This window comes from Falco naumanni, chromosome 14 (genome assembly GCF_017639655.2).
Source record: "Falco naumanni isolate bFalNau1 chromosome 14, bFalNau1.pat, whole genome shotgun sequence".
Taxonomy (NCBI): domain Eukaryota; kingdom Metazoa; phylum Chordata; class Aves; order Falconiformes; family Falconidae; genus Falco; species Falco naumanni.
The window spans coordinates 12,990,282-13,005,578 of record NC_054067.1 but is presented as its reverse complement, the minus strand read 5'-3'; the positions used below and the strand labels follow the sequence as shown (position 1 = coordinate 13,005,578).

At 61.7% G+C, this 15,297-nt stretch overlaps 3 protein-coding genes across 4 annotated transcripts in view; 2 read left to right on the top strand and 1 right to left on the bottom strand.

Annotated features, from left to right (window-relative positions):
• The first annotated feature begins 3,738 nt into the window (after positions 1–3,738).
• On the top strand, positions 3,739–6,984 carry GJB1 (gap junction protein beta 1). 2 transcript variants are annotated; one of them, XM_040614602.1, is made up of 3 exons: positions 3,739–4,000; positions 5,192–5,307; positions 5,987–6,984. In XM_040614602.1, exon 3 carries the CDS (start codon positions 5,999–6,001, stop codon positions 6,836–6,838), a length of 840 nt encoding a protein of 279 aa, XP_040470536.1. In that variant the 5' UTR covers positions 3,739–4,000; positions 5,192–5,307; positions 5,987–5,998; the 3' UTR covers positions 6,839–6,984. The 2 variants fall into 2 exon arrangements, with proteins under 2 accessions (XP_040470536.1, XP_040470535.1); XM_040614601.1 differs by lacking the exon at positions 5,192–5,307 and having other exon boundaries at positions 3,743–4,000.
• Positions 6,985–7,090: 106 nt separating this feature from the next.
• Positions 7,091–8,924, top strand: LOC121097523 (gap junction alpha-3 protein-like). Its single transcript, XM_040614600.1, has one exon. The coding sequence runs from the start codon at positions 7,687–7,689 to the stop codon at positions 8,677–8,679; it is 993 nt and encodes a 330-aa protein (XP_040470534.1). The 5' UTR covers positions 7,091–7,686; the 3' UTR covers positions 8,680–8,924.
• Positions 8,925–9,236: 312 nt separating this feature from the next.
• Positions 9,237–15,297, bottom strand: part of ZMYM3 (zinc finger MYM-type containing 3) — a 33,347-nt gene continuing 27,286 nt past the window's right edge. Inside the window, 8 exon segments of the mRNA XM_040614599.1 lie at positions 9,237–10,593; positions 11,000–11,117; positions 11,205–11,459; positions 12,363–12,477; positions 12,941–13,092; positions 13,210–13,378; positions 13,781–13,884; positions 14,716–14,862. Coding sequence (XP_040470533.1) covers positions 10,395–10,593; positions 11,000–11,117; positions 11,205–11,459; positions 12,363–12,477; positions 12,941–13,092; positions 13,210–13,378; positions 13,781–13,884; positions 14,716–14,862 — 1,259 coding nt within the window. The 3' untranslated portion in view covers positions 9,237–10,394.

Below are 15,297 nucleotides of genomic sequence, written 5' to 3'. Positions count from 1 at the left end.
GCAGAGGGTCTGGACAGTCCCCGTGTCCTTGGCACCCACCCCACAAGGGCAGCAGGAGGACCCCCGTATAACCCCGCCAGGTTGTGGTGCTGGACCCCCAGCACAGCACAGATGCAAGCCAGCATCATGCGACCCAGGATTGCCAACACCAGCTGCCACAGTGGGGGGGTCCCCACATGCCCCCAGCCCTGCTGGGCACCCTCCCAGCACTGGGACCCCATGTGGGACCTCATCTGCCCCACAGTCCCCTCCCACTGAAGCCCCCCCCTTTCCCAGCCCAGCTCCCTTCCCCCTGCTTGCCAACCAGAAAAGCTGCTGGTTTCATTTCTTTTTAATGTAATTTCAACTGGAGTTGCCATGGAAACCAGGCATGGGGCCTGAATCGCCTCCAGGCAGCGTGCAGGCAGCCGAGCCAGGGCCGAGGCCCCAAGCCAGGGGGGCCGAGGGAGGAGGGGGGGGGGGGCAGGCAGGGGATAGGCAGGGGGCTGCGCAGGGAACTGAATGGGGGGGGGGGGGGCTCTGCCCTGCTCTGCCAGGGGCCCTCGCAGCTGCAGGGCCACTGGCACATAGCACCATGCTCCAGCCCCTGTGCCAGACCCCCGGTGCTGCCCAATGTGGGGGTCTCACAGCCCCTGGCAGCCAGTGCCCTGTGCACTGGAGCTGCAGCACACGGCAGGCAGTGTGGGCACAGCCTGGGATGGCAGCATGGGGCAAACGGAGAAGGTGGGGAAGATGCCAAAGTCAGGCAATGTGCTGTGCTGTGCCATGCCGTGCTGCCATGGACAGGGATGTTGCAGAGCACCTGGGACGGGCAGCAGCAGAGCTGAGCCACAGCAGGGCTCTGATGGGCTGATGGGACTCCTGCCCAGGACACAGGGCTGCCTTCCCCTGGGCTTTTCCATGCCGATGGGCAAAGCGGCTTCTTATGTCCTCAGCATTCCAGGCAAGGGATGGTGGCCCACCCTGCAGCCCTCATCCAGTGCTGCCCCGAATGCTGGCCCATCTGGTCCGACTATGCAGCAGCCCTAGGACCGCAGTCCCGGGGCCCTCCCCTGCAGCCACAGGTGCCCCTGTTTAGTGACTGGCTGCAAAAGGAACCAAGATGAAAAACCCACATCAGGCCATGGGGCCGGGTTACCATGGAAATACTGGTGCTCTGCAGCACAGCTCCAACAACAGACACCTTACCATGGTGCTAGCAGCAGGGCCAGCCCTGCCTGGTGGCCAGTGGCGCATCCCAATGATGGACCAGCATCACTGCCAACTGGCCACATTGCAGTGACTAGTGCCCTCTTGAAGGGGAGAAGACTTTCTGCCCCAGAATAGGGGCTTACCATGTCCTTCTGTCCCCCCTCATCCTTGCACGGCCCCAGCTGCCTGCTGTCCCCATGTGCCAGCACGGTCACCCCAGCTAGGACCCCAAGGGCAAGCTGGTGACAGACAACATGTTTCTGTTATGCTACTGCCCTTGCAAAACTCCCAAGCCTACCATCTGTCCAGGGTGTCCTTGACCACCAGCAGTGTTTCTTTAGAGACCTGGCAAAGCCCAGGGGACACTGTCCCGGAGGATACGTGCAGTTCACATCTGTGTGACGAATGTGGGACATCCTCAGCGTCAGGGGACAAGTGTAGGGCTGCTGCCAAAGAAGCATAAGGGAACTGAACTGCAAAGGTGTCCCTGGCATGGGGAGGGGGTGGAGGACCTGTGCCTGGCCCCTGCCTGCTCCAGGAGTCACAGCCAGCAGGAAGGCAGCAATGCTGCTCCATGCAGCAGCAGCACCAGGACAGTGTCTTGGTCCTGGTCCCTGCACCCTGACGCACCCAGGGCATAGGACAGCAGACCCACAGGCAGGCAGGACAAGCTGTTATGCCACGTGCTGCAACCCCCTCTGCCCCATGCTGCAGCAGCACAAAGGATTTCTGTGCTCACCCATTACCAATGCCCTTCCTGGCAGGGCTGAGTCAAACCAGAGGGTGTTGTCTCTGCAAGGGCAGCAGCCTAGATACAGGGACGCCTGTGCTGCTGTCAGCCAGAGCCTGGAAGCCTAGCGGCCCCTGCGCTGCAGTTACCATCCAGGCTGGTGGCCAGGCGGAGCCACGCATGTGGACACCCCCGCCTGGGGCAGGATGGCGGGGGAAGGGGGGCTCGGAGAGCCTGCTCTGCCAGCACCCTTTTCCTCCTGGCAGCAGAGATGTCTCAGTGGTGGTTGGAGCTTGATTTCCTCCATCACACCAATGCAGACTGCTGGGCTGTGAGGTCCCCGACCCCAGCAAGGTGCCAGCCGCTGCGTCACACTCCCCCCCCCCCCCCCCCCCCCCATCCGGATGTTGGCTCAGCCCTGCCCTTCTCATCAGCTCGTCTGCGCTCGACGTGCCCACGTCCTCGAGCTCCTCACTGCAGCTCCGGACACCCAACTAACCTCACAATTAACGTCATTAACAAGGAGCCCGTTTCTGGTCCGCGTGGTCATGCACGGGGCAGCTCTCTCACGGCGGGAAGCGGCGGCGGCTGCCCCGCGCCCCCCGCCCCTGGCCTGCGCAGCACTGCCGCCCAGCCCCCGGCCCTCCCACCGCTCCCGCTGGGGACACCGGTCGGGCACCGGGCTGGGCAGCAACGCCCCGCGTTCCTCCTCCCTCCTTCCTGGTTGTTTTATTTATTTAATTATACTTTTAGGTGGGTTCCCACCAGCCGAGCCCCGCCGGGTGCCGCCGAGCCCCGCCGCCCCCGGCCCGGCCCCGCAGCGCCACCTGCCGCCGCGGCCGGGCGCAGCGACCACTCCTGTGCTGCCACCGGCAGCACCCCCTGATCCCCGCCTGGCTCCCAGTGCCCCCCACAGACTAACCCCTGCAGCCCCCCCAGCGCTTCCCCCCACTTAACCTAGCCCGCACGCCACTCCGGCCCCGCCCCCCGGGACCCCCCAGCTCCCCCCGCTCAGCTTGATCCCCCTTAGTCTGCCCCCCGACACCCTACAGTGCTCCCCGTCTGCCCGCACCCCCCGCACCCCGCTCCGGGCAGGGCCCTCTCGGTCCCGCGGCACGTCGCGGTCCCCGGGTGCGTGGCCGGGGCGGTGCCGGCGGCTGCGGCCGCTCCCGCTCCCCGCCGGGCGCTGCTGACTCAGCGGGCGGCTTATCGCGCGCCGTGATTGCGGCCCCGGGCCGGCCCCACCCGCCCCGCACCCCCGGGCCACCCCCGGCCCCTCGCTGCCCACCGCCCCCACCACGCTGCGGGGGAATCCCCCCGCCGTCCCGCATTGCCACCCTGCCACCCCCATGCAGGGGCAGTGGCACCGCTGCCAGCCTCACGCAGGGGGTGATGCGCGAGGTCCTGCAGCACCCCCAACCCACCCGCCCCCCGCCCCGGGGCCCCAAGACGCGGGGTAGGGTCGCCATGTCCCGGCGCACCGCGACACCGCACCGGGTACTGGGCGGCGAGACCTTGGAGCGGGCCGTTAGCCGGGTTAATCGTTGACAGGCTGTTTGCCTGCCCCGGCTGCACTTTTACACATTAAATCTGGGTGTTCGTGGCTCCCCAGGGACCAGCTGGCAGCCTGCAGCAGCGGATCAAGGTGCTTTGGGTGCTAAGGGTGCCCAGAGCTGTCCCCCGGGATGGAGAGCGGGGTCCCACCACAGTGCATGTGCCTGGCTTGCAGGGGTCCTGGCGGGGAGGATGCTCGCAGCAGGGGGACGTGGCCAGGGGGACCACAGAGCTCCCATAGGGACCATCCTGGGGGACCGGCCCTGCCTCAGTGCTGTGGTGGCCCCTGGGCTGTCCCCAAGGGATGCTCAGCTGCGGCAGTGGGTGCTGGTGGGTGCCTCAGCGCTGTAAGTGTGGGCTGGGCATACCTGCAATGTTTACCTGGTAGGGAGCAAGTCCTGGAAGGAGTGAGGCTGTTTGGGAGGGGGCGGGTAACGTGCCGGAGGGCAGTATAAAGTCCAGGGTGCTGTGCTGGAGGCTGAGGCCACTGTGCTGCCCAAGAACTTTGCCTGTCCCGGCGCTGAGGTGAGAGCCTGGTGTGCATGGCACTGCTGTGGGGGTGGTCACCTGTCCCCTGGCTGGGGGGCACTAGGGGGTCCAGAGTGGGGGCTACAAAAGGGCTCAGCCGTGGGCCAGGGAGGGTAGAGTCAGGGCTGCTGGCCCCAAGGGGGGGGAAACGGGACAAGGAGCAGAGCGTGGTCTGGGCACCAGCTGCCCTCCCTGTGGCTTCACTGAAGAGCCTTTGCCCAGCACTGTTTGCGCGGCTCCGGGCACTTGCACCCTGGGCTAAGGGGTGGAGGTGGCGTTTGGGATGGCATTGTGCCCACCACCCTGCGGGCCCCCAGCTGGTAGGTTTTGCTGGGTGTACTGCTCCCCATCTGAGATTGGGGACAAAACCTGAGGGACATGTTACCCAGCCAGCAGGGTTGGGGCACAGCACAACGGTGTGGCTGGGACACCAGCCCTGTGTGACACGGGCACAGGGGGCCTGCAAGCACAGGGGCTGTTGCCCCCACCAGCGTGTCCCACTGACTGTGCGGCAGTGTCAGTGGCCCTCTGTTCCAGGAGAGGAGCACAGCTCCCGTGGTACGTGGCTCTGGGCACTGAGCACAGCCCTCGTTAGCGCACAGTGTCACCCCGGCAGGCTCTTCCGTACGTTCCCAACTGGACAAAGCACGCGCAGGGCAGCTCCAGTGCCTTCGCTGCCATCGCCGCTGGCACCACCCCCCCGCAGCAGAGACTTGAGGGCACGGCAGGACTCATGGGGGCTAAACCCAGCGCGCCCAGCCCCACGGGTCCCACGGACTGCTGACTGCCATGCTGGGGAGCAGCAGACCCCAACTCCGGTCACGGCACCCAGTGCCATCCATGCGGGATGGGCACACAGCTGGGCTCTGCCATGCGGCCTGGGGAAGGGACTCCCAGGCACCCCACATGGCTGTCCAGCCTGGTGATGCCTGCGGCGCGGGTCCCACCAGGCAGAGCGACAAGCACCGGGTGGCTGGCGGTCGGGGGGGGGCTGTGGCCACGGTCGGCGCGGGGTGAGGTGGGAGCGGGTGCAGGGCCGAGCAGCGGGAGTGCAGCACACAGGCACTTTGTTTGGCCGGGGTGGGCGGAAGTCAGGGCGTTGGATCTGAATGCTAAAGTGTGTTGTTCAGGGGCCGATAAAGGCCCCATTGTATGCAAATAGTTTATAAAGCAGCATATGACTTCCAGCGCAGGGCAGTGGTGGATAGAGACAAGGGCAGGCAGAGCAGAGCTCTCCTGCAGGAGACATGAGACGTTAGAGGGGCCATTGGGGGCAGCTCACGAGGACCCTTCCTCACCGGCAGGTATGTGCTGCCGGGACCCTCCACACCAGGGGCAGCCGGAGAGCAGGTCCCAGTCCCCCAGCCTCGTGCCTGGGGTGGGAAGCAGCTCCTGGGGCTGCCCAGTGCCGGTGGGTGGCCCCAGTGGGGTGGGGGGGTCTATGCTGGGTGTGCAGGGACCACCATGCAGGGACAGCTCTAGGAGGGTGGCAATGCATGGCTGCACAGGGGGTCACCCCAGCTTGGGGCTCCCTGGCCCCACTCCTGCGGGGAATGGGGGGACGAGGGCAGTGAGGTGCTGGTGTAGAGGAGTCCATGGAGCTTCTTTGGGTCAATCCCTAGCCAGAGGGCTCAGCGCTGGGTGCTGATCGGGGGGTCCCTGGGGAAGTGTGAGAGCTTCACCCCATTGCCTGTGCGGCTGTGGATCAGGATCCCCGTGGCAGTGTGGGGCAGTAGGGCAGGAGCAGCTGGCACTGCGGGGTCTCCTGTCTGCTCCTGCCAAAACGCTGCCCTGAGCCATGTCAGCAGCAGGAGCCATGCTGCCTTCCTGCCATCCATCCATCCTGCTGTCCACCTACCAGGGCTGTGGCGGCCAGTTGCTCCTGGGTCCCTCCTGCTGCTGCCACCAGGGCCAGGATGTGGTGGCTCTCAGCCAAGGGCCCGTCCCGCTCATAACACCATCTCTCGTTGATCGCTCCTGCAGACGTGAGGAACGATGAACTGGGCCGGCCTCTACACGGTGCTGAGCGGGGTGAACCGCCACTCCACCGCCATCGGGCGCATCTGGCTCTCTGTCATCTTCATCTTCAGGATAATGGTGCTGGTGGTGGCAGCTGAGAGCGTCTGGGGCGATGAGAAATCCGCTTTCACCTGCAACACCCAGCAGCCTGGCTGCAACAGTGTCTGCTATGACCACTTCTTCCCCATCTCCCACGTCCGTCTGTGGTCCCTGCAGCTCATCCTCGTCACCACACCAGCCCTCCTCGTGGCCATGCATGTGGCCTACCAGCAGCACCAGGAGAAGAAGCTGCTGGTGCTGACAGGGCACGCAGACCCCAAGCACATGGAAGAGGTGAAGAAGCACAAGATGCGCATATCAGGTTCGTTGTGGTGGACGTATGTCTGCAGCGTGGTCTTCAGGCTACTCTTTGAGGCCGTGTTCATGTACATCTTCTACATGCTCTACCCGGGCTACCAGATGGTGAGGCTTGTCAAGTGTGAGGCTTACCCCTGCCCCAACACTGTCGACTGCTTCATCTCCCGGCCGACCGAGAAGACCATCTTCACCGTCTTCATGCTGGTCACCTCCGGCATCTGCATCATCCTCAACATGGCGGAGCTGGTCTACCTGGTGGTGCGGGCGTGTGCCCGCCGAGGCCAGCACCACTCCAACCCCTCGTCGGGGAAGAGTTCCTTCTATGGGCACAAGCTCTCCTCTGAGTACAAGCAGAATGAGATCAACCAGCTGCTGACGGAGCAGGACGGCTCCCTCAAGGACATGCTGCGCCGCAACCCCGGGCTGCAGGAGAAGGGCGACCGCTGCTCTGCCTGCTAGGGCTAGAGCCACTGGGGGGTCAGCCCTCGCCCCCGCCCCACAGCCCTGTGCTGTCCCTGCCCTATGGAGAGCATCCCCCAGGCGCCGGTCCAGCCCTACCGGACAGCCAGAAGGGCATCTCGGGCCATTAAATCTCCGTTCTCAGGCGCTGCCTCCCTCCTTTCTGCTCTGGCCAGGACATGCTGGGGGCTGGGGTGTCCGTGTGGGGTGCCTCCCCCTGCACCCTAGTCCAGGTGGGTGCTACCAGGGGCTGTGGGGGCTGCAGTGCCCAGGCTGCGCTGGGGCCATGGCCACTGTGCCCTGGCAGCTGGCATGCAGGAGCGGTGACCCCTGGGTGGCATTGAGCAGAGTCCAAGGGCTTGCGCTCCCCCAGCACCAGCCCCTGCAGCCCCGAATATATTTAGAAAAGTGCCCAGACCAAAAATAGAGGGAAAAGGTTTCCCCAGTGGCTGTTTCGTCTGCCAGTCACAATGAAAGCCAATGGGGCACGCAGCCGCCTCATGCCCCAATAACCCTGTGCCCACCATCGGGTGGGCAGACAGACGGAGCCGGGCAGATCCTTTTTCTGCGCCCCACTGAGAAGCTGGGGACAAGCCAGGAAGGGGCCTCGCAGCATCCCACCCCGCCCCGCCAAGGGGACCTGACGGCGCGGGAGCACCGGGCTCTGCCCCACGTGCCCACCAACGGTGAGGGGTCCCCATGCTGGGTCGCCACTGTGGTGTCCCCCACGGTGCTCCCAATGTGGCAAGGCTGCTTTCTGCTGGAGGTCTTTGCTCCCGCTTCCCTCCCTGTGGCAGGTTAGGGGGCCCCGTCGGACACTGGGTGGGGACACCCCGGGGACAACCTGCATGCCCGCCCAGCTGGGGGATGGGGTGGCGTTCTGGGGGGTGTGGGGTGGCTGTGTCTGGAGGGCAACTGTCTTGCAGGGCACCACAGCGCGTGCCATGGGGGACTGGAGCCTGCTGGGGCGGCTGCTGGAGAACGCCCAGGAGCACTCCACAGTGGTGGGGAAGGTCTGGCTCACTGTCCTCTTCGTCTTCCGCATCCTGGTGCTGGGGGCGGCCGCTGAGCGGGTCTGGGGTGACGAGCTGTCTGGCTTCTCCTGTGACACACAGCAGCCTGGCTGTCAGAACGCCTGCTATGACAGCACCTTCCCTATCTCCCACCTCCGCTTCTGGGTCCTGCAGATCATCTTCGTCTCTACCCCCAGCCTCGTGTACCTGGGCCACATCCTGCACCTGGTGCATCTGGAGGAGAAGGCACAGCAGCAAGTGGCTGCACGGGCTGGCAGTGGGGCCAGGCGGCAGCGCTCGAGGCAGCCTCGGCTCCCTGTGGGGGACACACGGGGACGGGTCTGCATGCGGGGGGCCATCCTGAGGACGTACATCTGCAATGTCATCTTCAAGGCTCTCTTGGAAGTGGGCTTCATTGTGGGCCAGTATGCCTTGTATGGGTTCCAGCTGAAGCCCCTCTACACCTGCAGCCGCTGGCCCTGCCCCAACACTGTCAACTGCTACATCTCCCGGCCCACCGAGAAGACCATCTTCATCCTCTTCATGCTAGGGGTGGCCTGCACGTCCCTGCTGCTCAACCTGGTGGAGATCTACCACCTGGGTCTCACCAAGTGCCGGCAGGGGCCCAGCCCCAAATCCTGCATCCTGCCCAGTCCTGCTGGCCCTGTGGGGCCCCGTGGCACCCGTGCCACTCTGCCTGGCCATGCCAGCCCCATGGCTGCTGGGAGACGCCCCCCCAGCCTGGCACCCCTGAAGAAGGCTGGTGCATGGCTGGGGGTAGCCAGTGGACCCTACAGGAAGGCACGAGCAGCAGACCTGGCAGTGTGAACGTGGACTGCTCGGATGCTCAGGGATGGGTGATGCACGAGTGGCCACGCAGTTGTGGTTCTATCTCCGGGCTCTGCCAGGCTTGTGCCACGGACCCCACGGCCAGCAGCAGAGATGGGCACAGCCCCGAGGACAAGGCTCGGTCCCTCCCTGTGCTCTTGGCAGCGGCAGGGCTGAGAGCAGGGCTGGGCTGGGGCAGGGGCTTGTCAGCCCTGGGGGAGTAAATAAATACCCGTTGCACCTCACTCGACTCCTGCTCTGCCCGCAGGCTCTGTGGCATCACTCTCCAACCGGTCTGTCTCACGGGCACACTGCATGGCCAGGGCAGGGCCACCGCGGGGTTGGGTTGGGCTGGGCTGCAGCTCTGTGGGCAAGGGACAGGTAGGGCTCGCCAGGGGGGCACCAGCGGGTGTGGGGTCCCAGCACTCCCGAGAGGGCAGCGCACTGGGAGCCAGACAAGGCAGACAGCCCAGGCAGGGAGGGACAGGAGCGAGTGGGGCAGCGGCTGTGCTCTCCTGCAGCATCCCACTGCCTCGGGGCGAAAGCAGGGGCTGCCAAAAGTTTTCTGCATCTTTATTTGAAATGAATGGTTTCCAGAAACACAGGGTTAGTCCTACCGTCCTGGCATCACTACAACAAGACTGGTGAGCGGCTCACTCTCCACATGGACACAGAGAACAGATGGCCCCAGGCCAGGGCCCAGAACAATATATACAGGCTCAACAGGAGACCCATGTACAGCTCGGGAAAACTGACCAGAACACGACGATGGGCAGGAGGCAGCAGGGAGCAGCAGAGCCAGAGCCAGGCTTGCCCCGGGCAGGGTGCTGGCACCCCGCTGCTGCTTGAGGAGGGAGGGGGAGGCCAGGCAGAGCTCCTTGCTGCCTGAGCCCCTGGCCAGAACAGAGGGACCCACTGATGGCACCTTGCACCGGGGAGGGGGGTTACGCCAGGACAGGGGACAGAGGGGAGCGAGCAGTGCTGGCACAGACCCGTCTCCATCAGTTTTCCACCAACTCAAGAAAACACTGACAAATTTGAGGGAGGTGGCCCAGCTGCATGTGAGGCAGGTGTTCCCAGGCAAGGCCAGGTCTCTGCCCCCACATTCCAGTGCTGGCTCCATCCACTCCCCACAGCCAGCCCAAACCTCTCCCACCCCTGGGAACAAGCCCTCCCCCTGCCCCAACAACTCTTCAGCTGCCAGTGGGGCCACCGGTTTGAAAACACCTTCTTGCGACAGCAGCAGAGCTACCCTTCCTGCTGTACCACCCACACCATTGCAAGGGGATGCTAAAAGAAGGGGGAATTAAAAGCCTGGGGGCTGCTGGTCCCAGATGGCACTGTGCCATATTGTGCGGTTCCTGCCCCAGGACAAGGGGGAGAGGAGGGCAGTGTTAGGGCCAGGGGTACGGGGGACAGGGCTGGGGCAAGGGGAGCTGCCCCAGGAGCTCTGCCACCCCTGTGCTGTGGGGACTAGGCCCAGGGAAGATGGCTCACTCAGCAGCTGGGGCAGGAGGCAGGGCTGAGCGCAGGGGCCACGTACATAGGAGAGGCCTGTAACGAGCAGGATGGGATGTCCAAGTCTGGTAACAATGAAGGGACAGCACTGCCACAGCACCATCCCCTCCCACGCTGCACGGCCCCCACCCTGCAGCGGAGGCAGGGAAATGAGGCATCCAGGGCTGGAGTGCAGCCAGCCCAGCAGCACCTTGCTCTTAGTCCATGTCATCCTCCAGGCCACTGAACCGACTGTGCTCCTCATAGATCTCCCTCACAGCCAGGATGCGGTTCAGCATGCTCTCCAGCATGCTCCGGTCCATGGGGATGACAGAGTACCAGAGCGGGGACTCGGCGATGCACGACCGTTCGGGCTGCAGGTAGAAGACGTCATTGCGGTTCCGCAAACTCTCAGGACTGTAAAGAGAGAGGAAGGTGAGCCCTGGGCTATCAGCTCCAGAGGCTCAGCCTGCCTGGCCTGCTCTCATGGTTATCAAGTGGGGCTCAAGGCTTGTCACAGCCTTCAGCAGGACGAGGACAGAAACTGAGTCTGAAGCTCCTTGCTCAGGACCAAAGCCCCCTAACCAGCCAAGTACCAAGACTCATACTGCACACTGCTGTCTTATCTGGAGACAGGCGAGTAGTGGAAGGGGCCAGAGAGAAGCATTCTCTCAACCACAGTCTATGCAAGCAGCACAGACACTGGGCAAGGCTTCACACCCCTGTACAAATGTTTGGAGAGCAGGAGCCACTCCACAGGGTCCCAGCAAAACTGAGAGGTGGCCCCATAATGCACAAGCTCCTTCTCCAGAGGAAGGCTCACCATTTGGAGAGATAAAACTCATAGAACTTGACTGGGCATCGGAGTGGGTTCATCCTGTTCTCCCGTTGCTCCAGCATTGGTACCTCCTCCTCACGCTTCCGCTTTCCAGAGCCTCCATCTGCAGAGAGGGAGAGAGCAGGATCACGGCTGGGACCTGATGGGGGAGGCAGGGGGAGGGACAAAGAGATGCTCCATCAGACCCTACCTCGGCCTTTTTTCTGCTTGGCAGGAGCGTAGTAGCGGATGCTCACCACCTTTGTCATGCCACGGGCCGTGGTGCACTTGCGGGACTGGCGCACCACATTGGTGAAGGAGAGCTGCATGTGCTCCTCCGCCGTCTGCAGCCCAAAGAACTTGGTGTTGAAGAACATGAGGGTGTTGAGGAGCACAAAGGGTGAGTAAACGCCCAGCTGCTTGCACTCCCAGAGGTGCTCCTCCTCAACACGTGAGAAAACTGTGTCTGCAATGCACAGAGGAAGAACCAGGTCACATCAATGGTGGCCTTGTGGCAATCCCTTTACCCTGTCCAGGCAAACTCCTTGCAAAAGACCAACGCTTTGCAACATCCCCTTTTCCACGAGGTTACTTCTCCAGAGCCATCAGCAGAGCTAGATGCTGGCTCTGCCCAGCCACAAGCTATCCCAGAGCGCAGCCAAACCACGGGCCAGAACCCAAATCAATCCTAAATGCTCATCCCTATAGATGGCCACAAAGTGAACTCCAGGTCAGTGCTCCACCACATTCAGTGAGACAAAGGAAAAGCAGCAGGCAGGACAGACACAGCCAGCTCCCGCTGTGACAGACACACAGGTCTGGAGCCAAATGCCTCTGCCTGGGACAGCCAATATGCAGAGGTGAGGCTGGATCTGTGAACTAACCACTGACAAGACACAGCAGGGAAGGCAGCCCAGATCACAGCATCATGAAAAGCCAAATCCCCTGCAGAGCTCTAAGTTAGTCTGCTCACAAGGCAGTAGCACAGCAACTCTGTCCAATGCTTAACACTGTGCAGGGCTCACCCCTGTGCTGGGAACACAAAGGCATGGGCCAGCATGCCTCCTAGCTTGGTATCGTCTTTGCCAAAGGGTGGAGCCATCACTGTGAAACGTTTTAAAGGTTCCAACTGTCTCAGGACACAAAGCTGTCATGCTCTGTTCCCAGCTGCTCCGACTCTGGGCAACAGAAGCTGCTGAGGCATATGCTGTCGGTATGGGTCAGTATGACCCCCAGACACAGCGGGACCGTGCTGCCTATGCCAAGGAAGAGGGCTGAGGCTAGGGGAGCACAAACAGACCACAGGATCCAAGGCTAGAAGCACAAACTGGGTACATGTGGTGACTGAAGGTACTTTGGAGACACGTACTATTTGGTAAGATTGTGGGTTGCCAGCCACTCAGGGACTTGTTCAGCTCCTGCACGAAGGTCAGGTAGTAAAGGTCTGTAAATATATTCACCATACGATTGTTCTCGAGCAGGTACTAGAAAGGACAGAACACACAGTCAAGAGAGACACAGCGGCACCTGGAATGCAAACCCTCCCCAGAAAGCCCAGGGCACACATGCAGAGCGCCCCTCGTACAGCCAGCGCTGCAGGATGGACACCCAAAACCAGCCACTTCTGAGAGCTGTGAGGAAAACGCCAGGACACAACAAGACAGACTCAGTGATGAAGAAGGGACTGAATTTGGGGAGATCTGCCAGCCCTCCTCAAGGATGTGCAAGAAGGGTGCAAGGCTGGAGAACAGCTGCCACCCTACTCACTGGGCTTGGGAACAAAGACCAAACCAGGTGGGTTGCTGTCCTGGGGTGAGGCACTGAAGGAGCGCCCAGCGAGCCTCTCTGGGTACCCAGAAGGCAGAATAAAAGGTGCAAGCTCCCCTCACCAGATCTGACCCCCAGGTCTGGCTATGGAGGACTTGAGGGCAGCAAGCCCTCCCTCACCTGCTGGATGCCAAGGCAGAGGTAATAGATGCTGTCCGGTTCGTAGCGCTCCCCATTGGGCCGTGTTATCTCCTTAACAAACTGGGCCAGGCCATAGTTGAGCTCAGCTGCTGTGCAGGCCAAGATATCTTCTTTGATCCTCATGGGCTTGGCTGCGGAGACAAGTACAGTAGCCTCAGACAACAGCCTGCAAGGCCAGCAGCACCTTAACACCCAGGGACCCAGCTTTTGGGAGGTTTCTGCCACTCCACCCCATCCAGAGCACTTACGGCCAAAGCGTAGCTCCTCTCCCTTGCTGGTCTCTCCCCCTGCATACTTGGCTTGCACCCAGGACTTCCAGGCATTCACACCGTATGAGTAGTTCAGCACTGTGCAGGTGGGCTGGCTGCTCACTGAGTCCCGGGAACAGCTTTCGGAGAGCACCAGACGCTTCTGCCCCTGCAGAGAGGTGCACTGTGAGACTGGGCACCTACCTGGGACAGATGGAAGAGTCCTGGCCAGCCCTCACACCTGCTGTCAGCTCCCTCCCAGCGTACCTGTGCCCATGCCAGCAGGCACACTTCTGCTGGACAGCCAAGCCAACAAGGCTCATTAATCATGAGGACTACAGGCAGAGAAGAGGCCAGCTCTCACATAACCTGTAGCATTCAAAGCTCCTCTGAAGTGACAGGCAAGTATTTTCACTCAAGGAGTGATCCACAGGCCAGGCATGCCTAGGGAGAGGGCACAACCTCCCCAGCACACGCAAGACTGGCACATTTCACCTCGTATGTCCCATGATGGCAGCTCCCGCTCCCAACCCAAATAGTTTTAAGCGGGCAGTACCCACGGAGAGCTCACCTTTCGGACAGCACGAGGCAGATCTTGCTCTGTGGACACCTCATCTGGTGCCACCAGCCCACAGTCAAAGAGGAAGTCCACACTGGGGTTGATGTCCAGGGGGTCTGAAAGGAATCGCAGGCAGAAGGGCTCAGCTGAGACTTCACATCTTGTCCCCCGTGCTGGCCTGGTTCTTACAGCACAATGAAGGAGGAACACACAGCCCAACTCTTCACACCCTCCACCGTGGCCTTGCATGAAATTTTAGTCACAGCCCAGCAAAGGAAATACAGCTCTGGCAGATGATGCTAAGCCTTCTCAGACTAACCAGAGCCCCACATTCTCCCCTCTGCCAGTTGTTTGTTTGATTGGTTTTTGTTTTTTTTACACCCGAGGAACATTCCTCATCCCCTTGTGCCAGGCCAGTACTGGGGACAGCCTGGCACAGGCATGCCAGTTCTCTGTCCTTTGCTGCTAACATGCTGCCTCAGCACTGCTGTGCTCCTGCAAGTCCCCTGCCTCTTCTTCCACCTCCTGCCTGCTAACGGACACTCAGAAATTCAGCTGTCTCCCAGGATGCCATGCCCTGTCCAGGTCTCTCTCTCACCTCGCTGGATCCTACGGAATCATCATCCATAAGCACACCAGTGCCACTGCCCTGCTCTTTGTGCTGTTAAAATCAGCTTCTCACTCCCCCTTCTCTGCAGACCTATGTTCGCAACAGGTCAGTTAGTCTAGACAAACACACACTCCTTCAAAAGTGGTGGTGTCCTCACCCCTGCTGTGAGCAGTCATCTGCAAGACTCAGTTCCTGGCCTCAAGCATGGTCAGTCAGAGGGCATGGGGAGGTAAGTTCACACAGCTCTTAATGCTGCTGGCAACGGTTGGCCGAGGGCAGCAGGAGGACCCTGCTGCAGCATCAGCAGCCCTGCGTGCCTGCTTCACCCTGCTCTTACTCTTAGGGAAGTCAGCCTCCAGGTCCTGGCCCGGCTCATCGAGGACATTTGCCATCTTGACAGCCATAGCCAACACATCGTCCCGTGCCGGTCCAAACAGATCACAGTCCTCCAGGAGACCCTCTGCACTCTGGTTGCTCACCAGGTCTGCAATGCAAAAGCAGATCATAAACCCAACTATCATGAAAGTCTTTTGTCTGTTTTTCCTGGGACAGCTGGAAAACGAAGTCAGGCTCCCTGCAGCATAGTCCTGTGCTCAGAGCAGCCCCACGACATCTGTGCTGCCCAGCTTTCCCTGGACAGCAAGATACTGGATGTTTATCCTCTCCCCAGCCACAGCCCTAGTCAATGGGGCTTGAGGAATGCAGCCTGCAAGCAAAAAGACCTGCGAGATCAGGACCGCTAGCCTTCTGCAGCCTGAAGAGCCACCTGAATAAACTAACAGTGCTGCACGAGCCACAAGACTGGCACCTCCAAAAGGGACAGTAGCAGACACTGCTCCCTGCTGCAGCTCTTCCCTCCCGGTACCTTCTCAGCAGAACCTGAGGACTTGCTCTTCCTTGCTCCCTTTTCAAAGGCTTT

Bases quoted from the DNA above. Each gene is read 5' to 3' on its own strand.
- GJB1 (XM_040614602.1), top strand. From the start codon at position 5,999: ATGAACTGGGCCGGCCTCTACACGGTGCTGAGCGGGGTGAACCGCCAC.
- LOC121097523 (XM_040614600.1), top strand. From the start codon at position 7,687: ATGCCCGCCCAGCTGGGGGATGGGGTGGCGTTCTGGGGGGTGTGGGGT.